The sequence below is a fragment of the Chrysemys picta genome, chromosome 23, assembly GCF_011386835.1.
Source record: "Chrysemys picta bellii isolate R12L10 chromosome 23, ASM1138683v2, whole genome shotgun sequence".
NCBI classification, from domain to species: Eukaryota; Metazoa; Chordata; order Testudines; family Emydidae; genus Chrysemys; species Chrysemys picta.
Genome location: NC_088813.1, coordinates 17,537,234 through 17,556,110, shown reverse-complemented (window position 1 = coordinate 17,556,110; position 18,877 = coordinate 17,537,234). Strand labels below are relative to the sequence as shown.

The following is an 18,877-nucleotide window of genomic DNA, read 5'->3' as shown; positions in this document are numbered from 1 at the left end:
ATCCCTAATTCATGAACTATTGGAACTTCATTTACAAAACTTTTCTTAAAAATTACATGAATATATTGCCTTCTACTATAGAATTAGAATTTATAATCCCTATTCCATGATGAGATATCTTTGAGCTATAATGTATCTTAATTAAAACTCTTTAGATAGGTTTTTTTCCTCAAAAAGCATTTTATCAAAAAAATCTGATTTAAATAAAAAAAAATCAGATTTTTTTTATTTTTTTTTAAATCATTGATTTTTATCCACCCTGCACATAAATTAGAACTTGTACCTGATGGTTGCCAATGCACAGCCAGCCACTGACTACCAGACAGCTCAGGAGCACATTAGGCATCAAATATTTTAAAAAGGCACTAGATGGGGAGTGATATGAGCCCATATTTACAAGCTAAGATTTGGTCTCCTTGCAGAGAGCTGGATGGTGAATAAAAACACAGGGCTATGAACAGGAAGAGAGAGAGAGAGAGAGAGCTTGGCAAAATGTTTCTGCACTGTCATTCTGCCTTCAGAACAGCAATTACCCATTCCTCAAGCCTGCTACTCCTTCCCATAAGAAAGGTGTACACCCAAGGCTACCAGGAAATCACTTTGGCTGCCCAGGCATGCCAGCTTGGGTTTTCCCCTTAGTATGTGATAAGACCTTCTGCATCTTCACTGTTTACTACATGCTGTACAGCACTGCAGTGGAACAATCACTTTTCCTCCTCCTGCAGAGAGAAACCCAGGATGAAGACAGAGCTATATAATACCACAACTATTAGTCCAGAGCCGTAGAACATTCTCCCTTCAGTGCAGGGAGAATTATTCCTCGTAAGTTAATGACACGTTCTTAATTTTAAAGGATCGGAAAAGATTTGTTAAGAGATAAATAAATACAGTGACTCAAGATATTAAAACTATCAATATGTTTCAAAAATTGACCAAGGTCACTGGTCCCTCTGGTCTGAGATAATAATCTCATAACCAACAGTGTCTATAATGGCACTCTCCAAAACTTTTTGAGACAGCTCTTTTCCCTTGGCTTTCAGCACAGTGTCTTCTGTACCTGGCAAAAGAGAGACCAGCACTATTTTTTGTACTACTGTAGATATGCGGGACCAGAAGGAAATACAGATTCCAAGAAAAGCTCAACTATGGCAAGGCACTGGAAACTCCTTGAGGTATTCTGTGCCTCAAAAATATACATTTTACATGACTCTCCAGAATAACTATCTTGCTTCATATGCCTTTCCAATTGACCTTATATATCAGAACAGGTGACAATGCCTCTCATTACTCAGCCCTTTCCTCACACTGCTTTGCTTTCTGCCAGTGGATTAGTTCTTGCCTGTTCTATCTCAGATATCGCTATGGTGCCTTTCATTGTGATATTTAAACACTTAGATGGTCACAAAAAGAAGGAATCAGATTCCTTCAGCAAATTCTGAAGGCCTAAGATTTACAAGCCAACTGTTGAGAAATACATCCTTTTCCTGGACTGCAAAGAGGGTCAGAATTCATAGCAACAAATAGGACAAACAGAAGCCCTCTCCTAATACCAGCATCTGACTAATGAGATGGCTATACACAGCATGCCTTAACACTATAATGTACCTACTGTCTTACTAGGTACATATATTACGGTTATCACCATAAGCATGCACACTAGCTCCCTGATTTTGGTGCCAGAAAAAAAAGTAACTGCCTTTGCCAAACAATAATGTGAGGAAAAGCACATAAGAAGAGCATAGGCATTGCATCTGCTGTTGTGACTCAATGTTCACTCCAACAAGCACTCTGTTTTGGCACTTCCACAAAGACTGAAGCAGATACAAAGTGAGGCAGAGGACCCTCTCCCTGCTTTTAATTATCTACGTTAGCATACAGCACCCATCACTGTCGTGTCTTGGCACTGGCACAAGTTGGTCAGTTTTATGAAGTGGGCAAACTGTTGTAGTCTCAATCTATTATGTCACAAAGTACTTTGCTCCTTGTTCTATTCAGTGAGTTTGCCCATAATGTTTCTCTCTGAGTAGAAACACAGTTTTCCTGGGGGTTATCAGAAGATTCATGCTGGAATATCTGTCTCCTATCCCAGCAGAAGTCTAGTGAGAAATGATGCTATACAAAGCACTTGCAAACCTCAAGCTCCTGAGCCTATAAACAGTTATCTGGGCCCATAAAGCAAACAAATACCCCATAAGAAAGTCACTGCGGTGGCATGAATCTTCAGTACCTGCCATATTCAGAGCAGCATTCCTTCTGAGCTTGCCCAGCAGAGTGGTGGTCATATCACCTTCAACTTAAGGGAACACTAAGAGGCTTAGCAGATGGCAAGAGAGATAACAAAGCCCATATTAGGCACATGTCACTTAGGAATGGGTTAAATATATATCCTTTATTATATTTAGATGAAGGGTAAAGGTACTGGCCTCAGCTTTGAGGAGCATCAAGTTCCAGGTCTAAATTACATGAGTGAGCCCAGTTACACAGGACTCCAGCTTGTCTTATATTTTTACAAGTTACATTAAATACGTTTCCCAAAATAATCCTAATAGTCATTATGAAGTAAAACTTTGCCATTTCTAAAAGCAAAAACCAATGATTTAGAAGCCGGATAGTCAGGCAGCCTAGTGACGACATACTGCACTGCTGGAGAATCCAGCTTAGTGTCCTAGCTCATTTCATACCTTGAATAACAATGTCCAGAAGGGAAGCAGATTTAGTCTTTGGGCAAAGCAAGCAATGTCTCGTCCAGTTTATCAAAAAGGGACCTAGATGGTCTTAGATAAAAATCTAGTCCATTTTAGTCCTCCTATACAGAAGATATGAGTATGATTATGAGACTTTACAACAAAATAGTGTCATTTACAGTAAAATTCCAATGCAACCACATTCTCTGCAGTTTTATAGATCCTTAACTTGTAAACATGGCAGGGAAAAGTCAAAGGATAAATATTATATTAGAGACAGGTGAGGTAGTATCTTTTACTGGACCAACTGCTGTTGGTGAGAAAAAGCTTTCAAGCTACACAGAAGACCAAGGGAAGAGCTCTGTGTAGCTTGAAAGCTTGTCTCTCTCACCAACAGCAGTTGGTCCAAAAAAAGATATTACCTCGCCCACCTTGTCTCTCTAAACAATAGGTTACTAAATTATTCTGAGGAACCCCATTTTCTCAAGGGACTGGAAGTGGAATACACAGCATTTCACATCCATGTCACCAGGAGTCCTTTATCAGATGTTCATACAGTGACTAGCACAACCTGGTTGTGGCCTTCAGACTATACTGCAGTATACCTGTTAAATAATTTAACATTTTAATAACATTACATTGGCACTGACTAAATATTATCTTCTGGGATTTGGAGGGATATACGCAAAGGGAGACAGATCTTCTAGAAAAGTAGTTTCTCAACCTTTTTGGGCTCAGGACCAATTTATAAATGTTGATAGCCTATCACAACCCAGTAAACAGGCTGGGGGTGGGGGGGGATGAGAGGTGTCAGGTTGCAGATCCCATCCCACCCCATACTGCCCCTGTAGTGGCAGTTCTGGTTCTGAAGGGCTGGCTGGACTTGGCTTGCAACTCCAGGCACTGCAACATCTGGGGTTGCAGCACCACTCAAATTGGGCTCCACTGGCCCCCCCATTGTCATGATGGCAGCCCAGTCCAACCAGTCCTGTGGGACCAGAGACACAGCAGCCATCACGTGACACTATGAAACATTCTGGTGACCCAATTTCAGGTCACAACCCATGGGCTGAAAACCCCTGCTCTAGAACAGTTCAAGCCCCATCAACAATGGCTGAGCAAAGTGTGTTATAACCCATGAACCATAAACACTAAACAGGGCACACGTGGGCCATTGCGCTTGCCCTCTTTCCCAACAATAAGGACTGCAACTTGGTTCCCCCCCCCCCCCATGCTGCAGGCTCCCATTTCACGGCCTGGGTCTGCCCAGAGCGGTGCAGCTGGCTGAAGGTAGCGATCTCTCCGCGGGTCACGGCTACAAACCAGGCCCACGGGGGACAGCCACCGCAAGCGGATTTCTTGGGCCTAATCTCCGCTCGCATGTTATCGATGTAAGCCCCGGCGCAGATGCCGTTACAGCAACCGGACCGTGCGTGGGCCCGTATCACCCGCCTTCCCGCGGGGCGCGGGGCTAAGACCTTGGCCGGAAAAGGAGCAGCCCGCTCAGCACAGGCCCGGCGCGCACAGCCCGTCTGCGCACTGCCCCGGGGCCCGCCTGCCTCGCGCAGGGCCCACGCAAGGCGGAGGCTGGAGCTCGGGGTCAGCAGGGCCTTGCCCGTGGGCAGAGCCCGGGCCCGCGATCCCCGGGGGGGCGGAGACCGGCCGAGGGGACACAGGGGGCCCGCCCCACGCGCGAGCTGCCCGCCCGGGCCCGGGCCCAGCCCAGCGGCCGGGTAACGCGGGCCGAGCCGCGCGCGCAGGCCGGGCCCTAGGCCGGCAGCTCGCGCCCGGGGCGGGACGGGACGGGACGCTGGGCCCAGCCCCGAGCCGCCGCCCGGGAAGGGGGCTCGTTCCGGGGGGGGAGAGGAGCCCCTCGGAGGGGCCCCGCCCGGGGCGGCCCAGGCCGGGATCGGCGGGACTCTCCCCTCAGGGCCGGGCCCGCGCGGGGCTCCGCTGCCGCACAAGGGCTGAGGGGAGGCGCTAGGCCCGTTCACTCACCGGCTCCTGCTGAACCCGCGGCCTCCACTGCTGCTGCGACCGCGCCGCTTCGCCTCCTACGACGCCGCCTCACAGGCCCCGGCTCCCGCCTGCCGCGTGGGCTGCTGGGAGACGCAGTCCCCGAGCGGCCTCCGCCCATTGGCCGCAGCGGCGGAGGGGACTACAACTCCCGGCAGGCCCCGCGCGGGGGCCGGCCTCCTCCGCAGCACGCGCCGCACGTAGAACGGAGGGGGTGGTGCTTCGGGCGGGGTCAAAGGTCCCCTCACTGAGAATGGGGCCTCATTGGGGGGGGGTAAACTCCCCCTGGGGGTGGGCCCAGGTTGGGGGGGGTTAGAGCCCCTGGCTGGGGTCAGGGTGGCTAACCCATGTGACTAACCTGGATCCTGAATTGGGCAGTGAGAAAGATTTTAAAAAGAAATCGTAGGTGCCGCTTGGAACCGTGGCCGTTAAAATCCTTTCAGCCAGAAGAGTGGCTCTTTCCCTCAGCACCAGGACTTTACCGTCTCTCGCTTCCGACAAAGCCTTGAGCCCGTTCTGTGTCAGGGTATCTGAAACCTCTACATGCGATGGGGAGGGGCTGACCCCCAGGACTTGGGAAGATTCATTACTGGCGAATAATATCAGGGGGTAGCCGTGTTAGTCTGTAGCCACAAAAACAACAAGGAGTCTGGTGGCACCTTAAAGACTATCAGATTTATTTAGGCACAAGCTCTCATGGGTAAAAAACCCACTTCTTCAGATGCATCCACCCACTATGAATGGATTTGGAGACTCAGCAAGAGGCATAGACCCTTCTGCGGGGCCTGGGGACCTATGGAATCATCGGTGTTAGAGGGACATCATGAAGCCTATACTCTGCTTCTAGCCAGTACTGGGTTAAATTCGTTCTCCATGTGATAGGAAATGTCAGGACATGAGACACAATCCGGCCTCTGCCACAGGATGTGCCACAGAGTACATGGAACCCTCCCTGAAGGTGGGAGAGGCTGTACCAAGCTGGAAAGAACTCCACAGAGGAGGTTAAAGGGGAAAGAGCTAGTTCGCATGAATTAGCTGCAGAAAACACAGGCAGCTTTTTGCCAGAGCCTGTTGAGCAGGCAGTTTCAGAAGAGGCCTGCACTGAGTTGCTGTGGCTGCCTTTGCCCAGATGCTGCTTCCTTGTTTAGAGTTCTCCTCCCCGCTTTCTGCAGCCATCTCTGCACTAGAATAGGATAGAACAAGAAACCCACAAGTTATGGCCTAAAAATTCATGTGTTGAGGCAGGCACCGGGAATGTGCAAACTATCCTATTGAGTGGCAAAGTCAAGGGATTGGAATCTGGCTAGGAACCAAGAGCTTTAGAGGATGGGTTAGAGCAGAGGATCGTGAGTCTGGACTCTCAAGTTCTATTCCTGGTTCCTCAGTGCTTGAGTTTGGGCAAGTCACTTCACTTCTTTGCCTCAGTTTCCTCACCAGAGAGAGAGAGCAGTAATGGACTTTGTCCAGGGCTGCAAGGGTCAGTTGGTAAAGTGCTGCCCAGGCTTCCTAAATCTAGATCTGCAAAGCCAGGTGGAGAATCTCCTGAGAAATTGACTCGTGGTTTTTCAGCATTCGGGTTCCTGCCTCTGCCTGAAACTGGAAATGAGGCCATTTCTCCTGACCTTTTGGAAACTGAACAAGTATGTATTTACAGTTCGGTTTTAACCTTGGGCAGCAACTGGAGGGTCTGGGCTTGTTCCAAGCCACCTCTCTCCGCCCAAAGCTGGGAAATTCTCCATGCGGGTGCCCACTCCTAGTGATTCCTTTGTTGCACGCTGCAGTTTTAAGAATCGTCCCTATGGCTTTGGGGAAGTCTGGCTCTGGGGGCAGTAAGGCATTGCTTTCTGCAGGGGCGGGAAGGTGGTGGAGCAGCAGAAAGGGGTTGTGAGGTTTAGAGGCTGGGTTAGAGCAGGACTCTGCCTTTCCTTCAGAAAAGCGCCTGGTTTCAGAAGCAATTAAGCAAACAGCCATTGTTGCTTACAGGCCCCAAGCCAGAGGAGTCTGGATTGTTTTTCCACTGACCTTTGAAATTACCCAGGGCTGCTCTTATGATTTGCAGGATCCCAAACTATCAGGGAAAAAGAGCAGGGAGTTGCCTCCCCTCCTGTGCCTGCTGCTAATGAGAGATGGTCGGTGTCAGAAAGCTGCCCTGGGATGGGGACTCCATGGCAGCAGAAGCCCAAGTGATTGTTTCTTTCTCTGCAAGCCTTGTAGCTGGAAAGATTTGTGTGTTCACAGCCGGGCCCTGCTGCTGCCACTACCGAGCTGCTACTAGCCCACACCTGATTCACAGTGACTCTTTCCTTGCTGGTCTGCCCGGGGTCTTACTGGTCTAGAGATCAGAGCCTGGGTCTGGATTTGAGATTCTGTCTGGGCCTGGGCAAGACCCTTCATCTCTTTGTGCCTCAGGTTTCTTACCTGTCCAATGGGGTTAAGAATAACTTGCCTTCTTCAAGGGGGGACGGGCATGCGGCCGGCTTCCTTCGTGGGGGTATAGGGCTTCCAGCAGGGAAGGAGCTGAATGTTATTTCCTTTATTATTCCTGGTGAAGGGCAGCTGTGAGGGTCCCATGGCAATTAACAAAACAAACAAAGGCCCAGCTCAGCGGATGCTGATTTCCAGCTGGTGCCTGCAATCTTTCAGGAGCACACACACCACAGCGCCTGCTCAGCCGCCCCAGTGTGCTCTTTACAGACAGGCTCTTGTTCTAAGTGCAGCTTCAGGGAGTTTTGCTCAGAGCTGACACCTGTTTCATTTATTTGCCCAGTTGAGCCTCAGGCCTTACAATTCAGCCAATGAAAACCCAGTTATGAACACTTAGGGCTCAATCCTCAGCCAATGGAAAGTCTGGCAGTGGCTGCGGTGGACTTGGATTGGGCCCACTGGCGCTATGCTGCCCAGCCTGCTTTGGAAAGATATTACAGATAACTGCATCGCAGCCAGCTAACCAAGCACCACCTGTCCCCATCCCTGGGGGGCCAGTGCACTGGGCCCTTCCTAGTGACAACTGAACATGCAGGGGACTTGCGGGCTGGCCTTGTGCAGAAGCAGAGGACAAGTTGTGGGAGAAGATCCCTGGTTTGATTGTGAACCCTGCACTACCCCAGATGCTGCTCCGCCCCCTGGAGCCAATGCATGGGTTGTTCCCCTCCCATCACTGGCAGGGTCCCTCTGGGCTTGACATACGGCCTGATCCCTGATATTTACAAGTGGAAGGAAAGTCTGAGGCTTTCCACACTCTCAGGCTTCTTGGAGCATTGCAGGGCTTGCCAGCGCGGCCTGTGGGTTTTTCCACCTGCAGATGGGATCGTTTTAATTCCATGATCCATCAGCCTCAGGACTGGCTTGGTGACGTAGTGCTAACGCAAGGCCTCAGATGTCTTTATGTGTGAATTTGTGATGGCAAGAACTCGCCTCCCAGCCTCCATCCCAAGAGACACCCTAACACCTGACGTGTCCTCTGTTGGAACAGATCTAACAGGATGGCTCGGGCATGGAGGAGGGTCCTGAGGTACACGCCAAGAGTCAATTCCCTACTCTGCCACTGACTCCCTGTGTGACCCAGGGCAAGTCACCAGCCTCTCTGGGCCTCACTTCCCCAGCCCTTGTGTGTCTCTGGGCCTGTGCAGCACCTGGCACAATGGGGCCCCGAACACAGTTGCAGCCTCTAGGTGCTGTTGTAATACAATTAATAGTGAGTCATTTGCAGTGCCATTAAAAAGCATCGCTTCTGGGTGTAGGGCAGCCTGTGTGGTTGGGCTGGATGCAGCGCAAAGGTCTAATAAAATTCATGTTTTTGCCCCATGGCTGCAGCAGTGTTAACAGGCCACTTCACCTTGGATGGTCCCTTCGAACGTGTGTGAACTCCTCCTGTGAGCAATCCGGTCCACCCTGTACTGAGCTGTGATGCTCCGAGTTCCTTTCCCAGGCCTGTAAGCTCAGAGCTTGTCTCTCTCACCAACAGAAGCTGGTCCAATAAAAGACATTACCTCCCCCACTTTGTGTCTAATAAACTCCACATCAGTGGCCCATGGGTCCTTCCCCCCCGTTGCTGCTTGCTGGGCTGGGGGGGCATTCAGCTCTCTCTGCACTGTCCCAGCCTCTTCCTGGGAGCAGTAGCACTGGGAGAGGGACAGCACTGCTCCTTACTCCACCTCCAGGGTCCCCCACCCCCTGTCCGACTGCACTCCCTCCCTCCGTGCGCCGTTGTAAGGAATGATGGGCCATTTGATCTGGACAGAGGCCACAGCAGAGCAAAAACCATTGAGATGGGAGGCCCAGCTGAGAGCAATGCTGATACAGGTGCTGGAACAGCCAGAACAATCTCTGCTGTGATGGTTAAAATCAGACACCCAAAGGAAGTCTGCAATGCCGGAGGAGCTGAAGACTTACTGCAGACCCCTGGGCCCCCGTCAGTGCTCCAGAGCGGAGCTGCACCAGGGAGCCCAGCAAAGCAGTGTTCTCGGGGTACATCAGACAAGAGCTATGGGGAGCGGAGTGTCCCCAGCATTGCTGCTGGAGTCAGACCTTGTCACTCAGCTGGTCACCTCCTGGCCTAGCTAGACGTGGGAGGAGCGTCCTGCACCCCAGGGATAGGGGTGGGCATGCTCATGAGAGTGGGTTGCGTGACCCACAGCTCCATCAAGCCCACCAGCAGAGAGCACCCTGCTGGGCCCGGACAGGAACTCCCTCCCCTCAGGGCACCATTGAGGTATATGACCCACCACCTTCCTATCTGGTCTGGAGCCCTGGCCCTTTAAGAAACAACCACCTAGTGCTGATAGGAGCCGACACAGCATGTCAGATTTCAGCTGCTGGAGCTGGGAACGGATCCCGGCTTCCGCTGGTTCTGAACCCCCTCCTAAGACCCCAGGGCTGGCTTCGAACGCAGCCCTGGCACAACCTGGCATTGCTTTTGAGCAGGAAACTGGGAACCAGGAGAGCTGGGCTCTGTGTTGACCTTGGATCCGCTCTGTGCCTCAGTTTCCCCATCCGTATAAGGGGGGCACGGCCCTCTGAGCACTGTGAAAGGAAGAGTCTCGCTCTTCGGTTATTAGTAGCAGCTCTACCGCTTTAGTGTTGGGCTGCAGCCGGACCTGCCCTGGCTCCGCTCCTGGCACCGGCAGAACCAGCACCATGAGTGTCACGTTCCTGCTGCCTTCCAGCCTGATGATGCCCAGAGGCCCCTTTCCCACCTTGCCAGGCTCTGTGGGTGGGCAGGGGAGGAAGCCAGCGAGAGCCATGCACCAGGGCCAGCCACGCTGACCTTGGTATGCTGAAGGGGGCTGAAAATAGACCCCCCGAGTGTCATCGACATATTAGAAGGGAAGAACAGCTGAGCAGCCAGCTAGAGGGGGAGGGGCGGGGAGAGTCCTGGGGGCGGGGTTAGGAAAGAGATTTAACGCTTTGAGGAATCTGTTCCTCCAAGGGAGCAGCGGGATCCTGGGTCGCCAGGGCTGGAGCCAGACCGGCTGTCTTTGCAGGCTGGGGCGGAAAGTATCCAGCAGCCCACCACAGAAACCTTCCCCGGCAGCGCACCCCTCCGCTCCGGTGGTGGGGGACGAGCAGGATCCCCGGCCCAGGAGTCAACTAACGACTGCTCCTCGGCATCTCAGCAATTAACACAACCCTCCCAAATCCTTTTCTCTGCTTGCACGTTCCAGGCCTGGAGGCTAGCGACACAGGGCAGAGGCCAAAGGGGAGACCTTACCACAAATGGCTAAGAAAGGATCTGCCTTGCCCTACTGTTATTAACTCGTACTTGCACTGTGGTAGCTCCTGGCCACTGGGCACTGGCTGGCTACACCCCAAAGAGACAGTCCTTGCCCTTACCCTGTCAGCATTGGAGCAGGCAGCATAAGCATCTGGCTAGCCCACAGCTGTCTGCTCTGCCAGTCCCAATCCTCCGAACCACACCAAGCCAGGAGCGAGATCATGGTGTCTACAATACATCCCCAACCACCGGGCTCGCTGTGCTAGGACCAGCTTTCCCGATAATCAGAGACCTTCCATGTAACAAACAGACCTTGCTGGTAAGGGGAAGTTCTGGACAGCAGAGGGTTCCTAAGCCCGGCTGGGCTGTGCACCCAGACACACTACGCTGGGGGTGGGCCCATAGCTCCAGGGTATTTGTAATAAACTCTCAGTCATAAGGAACTAACAAACTCCAACCTCTCCCCACGTGGGCTGCAGGGGTGGGTGGCAGGCGGTTGCTCGTGGCATGGGTTGTTCTTTATGGAACATGACTTGTTGTTCTTTATGTTCATGACTTGTTCTTTATGGAAGGTTTGGGATTTGTGAAAAATTCAATATCAAAAAAACATTTGCCTCCCTTCTCCTCTTTGATTTCAATCCTATGTTTACATTTTAAAGGGAAATTTAAAAATTGAATCCGGGTTTAGAGGCTTTCAGGTGGATGGAAAATTTTAGGAACATTTTTCAATAAATGTTACGATTTAAAAAAAAATTCACAAAAACAAAAAGTTCGGGGAGTTGCGACTTCGGCAAACGGAATCGGCTGCACAATTCCTACCCGGGCTGGAAAATGAGCTCCCGGTGGCTGGAGCTCCTGGGTCCTGCGCTGCTCCTTTCAAGCACCGCCCGGGCTCCGAGCAGCTGCCCCAGGGCTGGGACTCAGTACCCTGTAGCTAACTACCTTTTGGAGAGAGGCCAGGGCCTGCTGGGATCTCACGCCCCATCAGCAGAGAAGGAAGAGCACAAAGGTTGCTGCCATCTCCTGGACTGCAGCGGTAAAGCGGCCGGAAAGCTCAGATCCTGCAGCAGCATCTCTCACAGCTAGATTCAAGGGCAAGGGGTGCCAGGCTGAGCCTTGGTTCCCTGCACTGGGCCCAGCGCAGCAGGGAGAGGCCGTGTGCATTTGGCTCCAGCTTCGGGTCCGAGGCGCTGGCGTCACTGGTTGGCGATGGTAAGAGAAGCCTGAGGCCTCCCTTCTGCCCAAGCTGCCAGCTCCCGGCCCAGAGCAGGAGGCAGAGACCGACCGGCAGGCTCCGAGCACACACAGACGCGGAGGCGGGGCGGCTCTTCCATTTTATTGTTCAGATGCATAACACTGTCACATTGGCACCGAGCGAGGCGGGCGCGGCCCCGGCGGCCCCCTCCCACACACAGCACCGACACCCACGCCCGCAGCGGCCCAGAGCGTAGCACGTCGCACGGGGGAGTCGTCAGAGTGGCACCGAGCGGCTGGCTGGGCCCGGCTACGGGAGGTTAAAGGAGATCGAACCCTAGACCCAGGGCCAGCCTCCTGCGCCCTCCAAGCTTGCGGGATGGGCCCGGCCTCCTGCACAGAGAGAGCTGGGCCTGGCGCTCGTCCCTGATGTCACACGGAGCTTTATTTACATTATTCACATACACTGTCCCCAGCAAGTTAAATAACGACATTATTACACCACACGTCGGGGGCGGCGCGGTGGGAACCGCTAGGAGGGGCGGGGGTGTCAGTCTGATAAGGTGCATGTTAAAAACGAACAAAAAGAGAAACCAAGAGTCCCTGGGGCTGGCTGTGGGGGGCACGTCCCGGCCCCCTGCCCTGCCCGGTTCATCCTCTTCCTGGGGCGGTAGGTGGGAGTGACGTGGTTTTTCGTCTGGTAACAGCTATAGTTCTGTGAGAAAGTCCGGAACTGGCCCTTCGCCTCGCCCCGCACCGAGGCAGCCACGGCGCGGGCCACCAGGGGGCGCTCTGCCCAGGGAGACGCACCTGCCCCTCACAGCACTTCTGCGGGCGAGAGAAAGCAGGAGGCGGATTAGGGACACTGCCTGCCAGCCCGGCCCGGGGCTCCGCGCGGAGCACAGGCAGGGGGAGACCCGGCAGGACGGCCCGGGACACAAGGGGCCATGGTGGCAAGAGGAGAGGACGGCACCTGTGCAGCCCAGGTTTGCTACAGGCTGATGCTGTCGCTCTGCCAGGATCTGCTCCAGGGCCAAGCCAAGCCCCTTCCCCCGAGCCCTGCTTGGGCCCCCCCAATTCCCCCTGCTGGGGCTCTATCCCACCCCCACTGAGGCCCATGCCCCACCGGGCCCATGCAGGGGAGCCATGTCGGGCGGATGAGCTCCGGCAAGGGCGGGCAGGGGAAGCCCCTACCTGTGACCTGGGGGGGCTTGACGACGGCCGTCTTGAGGAAGGGCTCCTTGTCCCCGAAGGGGATGATGGGGTCGGTGCTGCCACTGTGCTGTGAGAGCTCCAGCACGCCCTGGCCCACCTCCTTGCCGGGGAAGCCGTTCTCGTGCTTGCCGGGCTGCACGCCGTTCACCAGGGGCGCCACGTCCTTGCTGGGGGGGCTGCAGGAACACATGGGGGGAAGAGGGGTTCACAGATCCCAGCCCCAAGCCCCCTCGCTCCAACCTTCAGAGGCTGCAGAGCTGCAGCTCCCTCTGGCCCCAGGGCTGGGCGCTCCCAGCCGCCCCCTGCGTGGTCCCAGCTCCCCCTGGCCCCAGGCGCTCCCAGCCGCCCCCTGCGTGGTCCCAGCTCCCCCTGGCCCCGGGTGCTCCCAGCCGCCCCCTGCGTGGTCCCAGCTCCCCCTGGCCCCAGGGCTGGGCGCTCCCAGCCGCCCCCTGCGTGGTCCCAGCTCCCTCTGGCCCCAGGGCTGGGCGCTCCCAGCCGCCCCCTGCGTGGTCCCAGCTCCCTCTGGCCCCAGGTGCTCCCAGCTGCCCCCTGTGTGGTCCCAGCTCCCCCTGGCCCCAGGTGCTCCCAGCTGCCCCCTGTGTGGTCCCAGCTCCCTCTGGCCCCAGGTGCTCCGAGCTGCCCCCTGTGTGGTCCCAGCTCCCCCTGGCCTGCCCGGTGCCTCCCCCCAGGGCAGATACCTTTGCTGCAGCCCCTCAGGGACAGGGCCCGTCCGCACACCCTGACTCTCTGTGCTGGGCGTCTCTGACTCAGGGAGCTCCTCTTCCTTCGCCAGCAGCCCTGCTCGCTTCCCACAGCCTGGGGACCGGAGCAGAGATGGGTCAGCCCCCCTGGACCGGACCCCAGGAGGGATGGGATGCTCGGGCCCAGCAGGGTAGGGCTGTGGGACCAATGGGGATGGGTGTCCCATACAGGCCTGGCCAGGAGATCTGGTGGGTGTCACTTGTGGGTCTGAGCTGCGTGTCTCCCAGGGACAGTGGGGTGGGGTGGGCCTTGGGAGGGCCCTGCGTGACTGGCCTCGTGTGTACGGGTGTGGGGAGTGGAGGGGTGGCGTAGTGGGGTGTGCTGCCCAGGCCTGGAAGGGGGAAGTGGGGGGGTGCCGCCCGGAGGGATGGGGTTAGGGGCGGAGGGATGTGCGGCCTGTGGGGGAGGGACGGAGCAGAGGGGTGGGAGTGGGCTGGGGCAGGGGCTCTCCCATGCAAGCCTGGTGGGGGAGCAGCTTTGCAGGGCCCCAGGCCCTGCGTTTACCTGGGCTGGCGTCAGTCTCCTGTTTGGCTTCTTTCCCATTCACCATTTTCTTCTCGTCCTTCTTCTGCAGAGGGGAGAGGAGCCGCTGAGCTGTGTCCCAAGAGCCGGAGGGGGCAGGGACAGGCCTGGGCTGGCAGCCCTACAGCCCTGCCGCCGAGACCCCATGCTGAGGGGGAGGGGGCATCGCCAGGGGAGAGACCCCAACTCCTCCAGGCCCCTCCCAAGGACTGCTGGGATGTGGGGCAGCCTGCTAGCCCCCCACAGCCCTGGCACTGCCCGCTCACCACCTCCCGTGCCCACCCGAGGCAGCCCTAGGCCAGCAGGGTTGGGCACAGCTCAGGCATGCGGCATCCCAGGGTCTCACCAAAGAAGCAGGAGGGGCTGGGCTCAGAATCCCCCCCCCAGCCCATCACCGCGTGGCACGGCCTCCGCCAGGGCCTCCCTGCAGCTCACACTGGACGGGCAGCCCCACACGCAGCAGGGCACTCACTGGCACGCTGCAGCCACAGGCACCCACCTTGGCATCGGCCGCGTCCGACTTGCGCGTCCTCTTCATGATCTCTTCCAGCCGCTGAGGAGGGAGAAGGCGGGTCAGTCCCAGAGCCCTCGCCTGGCACCCCACACTCTGCCCAACTGGACTCGAGGTGGCAGGGCTCTGCAGGACGATGGGTCCAACCCTGCTTGGCTGACCCAACGTGGGCTTCAGGGGCAGCTGCCCACACTGCACCAGACACCCTTGGGGAAAGCGCTGGCAGCTGCCCCCGTCCCGCCTGGTCTCCGGGGCACAGGGGCTCTGACCCAGCAGCTCACCAGGCGGTTCCTCAGAGTCCCAGCTGTCATCTGTGCAGCGCCCGCGCATCGCTCTCTGCTCCCCGTCCCCAGGGCTCTGCCTTGCCCTACCGCCCCTGCACCACTGCCCCCCTTTCCCTCCTCCTCAACTCTGTCTAGACCGTGTCAGCCTCCTGGGCTCTGTCCCCACATCCCGACACTGCCCTGCCCCTCACCCCACTCTCCCCACCCCAGCCCCACCTTCCTCTGCTCTCCGACCCCACCGTGCCCCACTCCTCCTGCAATGCACCACGACCGCCTCCCCCCACGTGCGCCCCGCCCCACCTCCCCGCTCACCTTCTTCCTCTCCAGCCGCTCCTGCTCCTCCCTCTGGAAATGCTTCTCCCGTTCCAGCCGCTGCCTCTCGGCCTCCTCGCGGGCCCGCGCCTCTGCCTCCTCCCTCTGCAGGACAGGGGGGAGCCAGCCCCCAAGGTCAGTACGCAGTCAAGGGCACTGCCCTGCCGGGAGGGGGCGTTTCCCACCGCTGGGCCTCGCCAACCATCACCCCTGGGAGAGTGTCTAGTGGAAGTCCCACCCCCACCCTGTGTGCATGGCACAGGCCCAGTGGGCTGCTGGGGTATAACACAACCGGGAGCCAGGCCCAGGCTGGGGTGCGGGTTGCGAGTGAGGGGCACCGGCAGCGCTGGGGGGAAGGGGGTGCAGACTGGAACAGCGGGGGGCCAGAGCTGGAGGCTGTTCCCATGCTGAAACTCAGCAAAGGCTGGGCTGTGGGTCTTGTCCAGGCAGCTCAGCAACACCCCAGCTCCCCACAGAGCCTGCCCTGGCACAGCCCCCCGCAGGGGAAGGGCCAGACGTCGCCAGCTGCCTGCCAGCTGCGGCGTGGGAATTCCGGGCCACTGGTGCTTCTCTCCACCACTAGGGGGCAGGGCAGGTACGTGGCTCCCTCCCGCATTGGGGGTCTGTGCCCAGGACCTGGACCTTGTGTCACCCCCGCCCCTGCCCACCCCATGCCACCACAGAACCACCCTGTGCCCATCCCCTCCCAGAGCCCCCCATCCTGCTCCACGTCCCATGTGCCCACCCACCACCCCGCCCTGTGCCCATCCCCTCCCAGAGCCCCCCATCCTGCTCCATTCCCCATGTGCCCACCCCACACCCCGCCCTGTGCCCATCCCCTCCCAGAGCCCCCCATCCTGCTCCACTCCCCATGTGCCCACTCCCTGCCCCGCCCTGTGCCCATCCCGTCCCGGAGCCCCCCATCCTGCTCCATGCCCCATGTGCCCACTCCCTGCCCCGCCCTGTGCCCATCCCCTCCCGGAGCCCTCCATCCTGCTCCATGCCCCATGTGCCCACCCGCCACCCCGCCCTGTGCCCATCCCCTCCCAGAGCCCCCCATCCTGCTCCACTCCCCATGTGCCCACCCCCCGCCCCGCCCTGTGCCCATCCCCTCCCGGAGCCCCCCATCCTGCTCCATGCCCCATGTGCCCACTCCCTGCCCCGCCCTGTGCCCATCCCCTCCCGGAGCCCCCCATCCCGCTCCACTCCCCATGTGCCCACCCCCCGCCCCACCCTGCCACCTGCACCTGCTTCTGCAGCCGCTCCGTCTCCTCCTGCTCGGCTCGGGCCCGCTCCTCGGCCTGGCGCTCCTCCTGGCGGCGCCGCTCCTCCTGCTGCCGCCTCTGCTCCTCCTCCAGCCGGCGGAGCTCGGCCTCCCGCTGCGCCTGCTCCTGGGCTTCCCGCTGGGCCTGCTCCTCCCTCTGGCGCCTACGGCACACGGCACCTCAGTCCCGTGCCCGATGCCTGGCCCACCCTGCCCCCAGACCTCCACGAGCTGCCAGGCCTGTGACACCGCGGAGGGTTCCCAGGGGAGCCAGGTGGGGCACAGGGCACTGCTGCTCCAGGGTCTGCCCCTGTGGACAGCCAGCGCCCCCAAGTGCCAAGCTCCAATGGCCCCTCTTGGGCTCACTGGCAGTGGGGTGAGCGCTACCTCCCCATCCCTGGGCACGGCGGGGGATCCCGGCGGGCAGAAAGGAGCCCCCCACCCTGAGAGGCCGGGCCACTGACCTCTCCCGCTCCTCCTGCTCCCGGCGCTCCTGCTCCTCACGCTCACGCTGCTCGCGGGCTTGCCGGCGTTTCTCTGTCAGGAGCCGGGCTGCCTCTTCTCGGTCTGTGGTGCCCGCCATGGGTTTGCCCGAAGGCGTGGCAGGAGCTGGCGTGGGGCTGGGGCTGCCAGAGGGGGCAGTAACACCTGCCGAATGCACACAGTGTCACAAACACATTCATCACACCCACTTCCTCTCCAGGGACAGAACCCAGGAGTCCTGGCTCTCACTCCTCCCCGTGATCTACACCACTAGACCCCACTCCCCTCACAGAGCGGGGATAGAACCCAGGAGTCCTGGCTCTCACTCCCTCCCTCCCCGGGGCCAGCGACAGAACCCAAGAGTCCTGGCTCCCAGCCCTCTGCTCCAACCCACTAGACCCTCTGCCCCGAAGGCCTGGCATGGCCATTCCCAAGCAGGAAGAACCACGCCCACACCCGAGCGCTGTGAGCAGATGCCCACTGGCTCAGGGCCCCGGTGCTGCACCTGACCCTGCGAGGGGCCGGCGGGGGTTCTGGGGGAAGTGGCTGGCTCATGGTGCGTGTTCTCAGACCTGGGGGCTGCTCAGCGGGCCCAGGGGTCTTGGGAGTGTCAGGCGGGGCTGGGGAGGCTGTTCCCCTCTCCTCTTCCTCCTCCTTCTTCTCGCGTGCCTTCAGCTGGCTCTCGCGCTCCTCCTTGGCCCTGGGCCGGCCCTTGCGGGAGGAGTGGACGCTGCGGGGCAGTGGCGGCTTGTGGGGCGAGCCGAGGCCTGGGCTGGGGGAAGCCGGCCGGTGGTTGGGGGTGGCAGGTGATGAGGGCCGGTTCTTTGGCCTCGGGCTGGAAACGAAGAGGAACAAAGCATTAAGGGGGACTGCGGATGCCCCCACCCTGAGCCTACCCACCACAGTTCTCACCACCGCAGCTCGAAAGCAGTGGCCCAGAGCCCTGCAGAGCCCACCTGTCTGGGCCCAGGCAGGCTGCATCCCCGCACCGCAGGCAGGGCCCCACGGCTCTCGGCTAGTCGGCTGCGGGGTGGCTAACGGTGCCCCGGCTGAGGCAGGTCCTGACCTGCTGTCCGCGGAGGGCCGGGGGAGTCTGGGCTGGCTGCCGGGCTGGGGCTGGTGCTTCTTGAGGCCCCGCTCGCGAGACAGGGCGCTCCGCTCCTTGGCGTTCTCCCGCTCCTTGTCCTTCTTCTCCTTCTTCTTCTGTGCATGGGAGGAGAGAAATCAGAGCCCAGGAGCAGGGGGACGATAACAAGGGGCTGGCGACCTGCCAGCTCAATGAGAGAGGGGGCCAAGGCTGGGGCCACACGAATCTCTCACAGACCCCTGGCTGTCACCCTCCAGTACAGAGGGGAAACCGAGGCACAGAGACCTGCCCAGGGCCTGGGAGCAGCTCAGGACTGGGCTCTCTATGGGGCACAGCCTGAATGCCAGCCATGAGACCCCCCAGGGGCAAGGCCTGCTCTGCAGGGGACACTCCAGTCCCTCGGGGGCTGGTTGGGTCTGGCTGGTGGATGGCAGGCAGCAGCAGTGATGTGATCCGTTTCTGCTGGGTTTGCTGTCCGGCCAGCGCCCACCATGGGCTGGCTGCAGCGGGGCCCTGCCTGACGAACCACCCCGTCCCCCAGACACCAGGGGGCAGAGCCCGGGGCACAGGGGAGCCCGGCCCTGAGGAGCGCTTGGTTCCCGCCCAGGGCTGCGCTTAGGGAGAGCTGTGTTCGGGGACAGGCCGGAGCAGGGCAGCACTCACGGGCGAGGACTCAACTCTCCGGCGCGGCGTCACCTCCGGGCTGCTGGCCACCACCCTGCGGCGCTCCCAGCAGCGGTGCTGCAGGCGGTGGTTGTTGCAGGGGCTGAGGGGGCTGGTGGAGGCGGAGCGGGGGCACACCGGCACTGCTGGGGGCAGAGAGCACACAC

At 58.4% G+C, this 18,877-nt stretch overlaps 2 protein-coding genes and 1 long non-coding RNA gene across 19 annotated transcripts in view; 1 reads left to right on the top strand and 2 right to left on the bottom strand.

Annotated features, from left to right (window-relative positions):
- THRAP3 (thyroid hormone receptor associated protein 3) overlaps positions 1-7,398 on the bottom strand; it is a 69,917-nt gene extending 62,519 nt beyond the window's left edge. For 5 of the 13 annotated variants that reach the window (XM_065577180.1, XM_065577183.1, XM_065577178.1 and 2 more), the window contains exon 1: positions 4,683-4,836. The gene's annotated coding sequence lies outside the window, so the exon portion shown is untranslated. Of the gene's footprint in view, positions 1-2,681; positions 2,807-4,007; positions 4,225-4,682; positions 4,885-7,118 lie in introns of those variants that run through there. The other 8 variants (XM_065577186.1, XM_065577185.1, XM_065577187.1 and 5 more) reach the window with 6 other exon arrangements.
- On the top strand, positions 4,937-8,698 carry LOC122174061 (uncharacterized). The gene is made up of 2 exons (XR_006175356.2): positions 4,937-6,340; positions 6,760-8,698. It is a non-coding gene; the product is annotated as an uncharacterized LOC122174061 (long non-coding RNA).
- A 3,038-nt stretch (positions 8,699-11,736) lies between these two features.
- The window catches only part of MAP7D1 (MAP7 domain containing 1), a 41,748-nt gene continuing 34,607 nt past the window's right edge, over positions 11,737-18,877 (bottom strand). For 2 of the 5 annotated variants that reach the window (XM_065577173.1, XM_065577176.1), the window contains 11 exons: positions 18,711-18,856; positions 18,027-18,163; positions 17,533-17,795; positions 16,942-17,125; positions 16,461-16,641; positions 15,214-15,318; positions 14,606-14,659; positions 14,089-14,152; positions 13,521-13,638; positions 12,802-12,998; positions 11,737-12,435 (listed from right to left, as the gene is read on the bottom strand). In XM_065577173.1, the coding sequence (XP_065433245.1) occupies positions 12,425-12,435; positions 12,802-12,998; positions 13,521-13,638; positions 14,089-14,152; positions 14,606-14,659; positions 15,214-15,318; positions 16,461-16,641; positions 16,942-17,125; positions 17,533-17,795; positions 18,027-18,163; positions 18,711-18,856 (1,460 nt within the window). In that variant the 3' untranslated portion in view covers positions 11,737-12,424. The remainder of the gene's footprint in view (positions 12,436-12,801; positions 12,999-13,520; positions 13,639-14,088; positions 14,153-14,605; positions 14,660-15,213; positions 15,319-16,460; positions 16,642-16,941; positions 17,126-17,532; positions 17,796-18,026; positions 18,164-18,710; positions 18,857-18,877) is intronic. The other 3 variants (XM_065577174.1, XM_065577177.1, XM_065577175.1) reach the window with 2 other exon arrangements.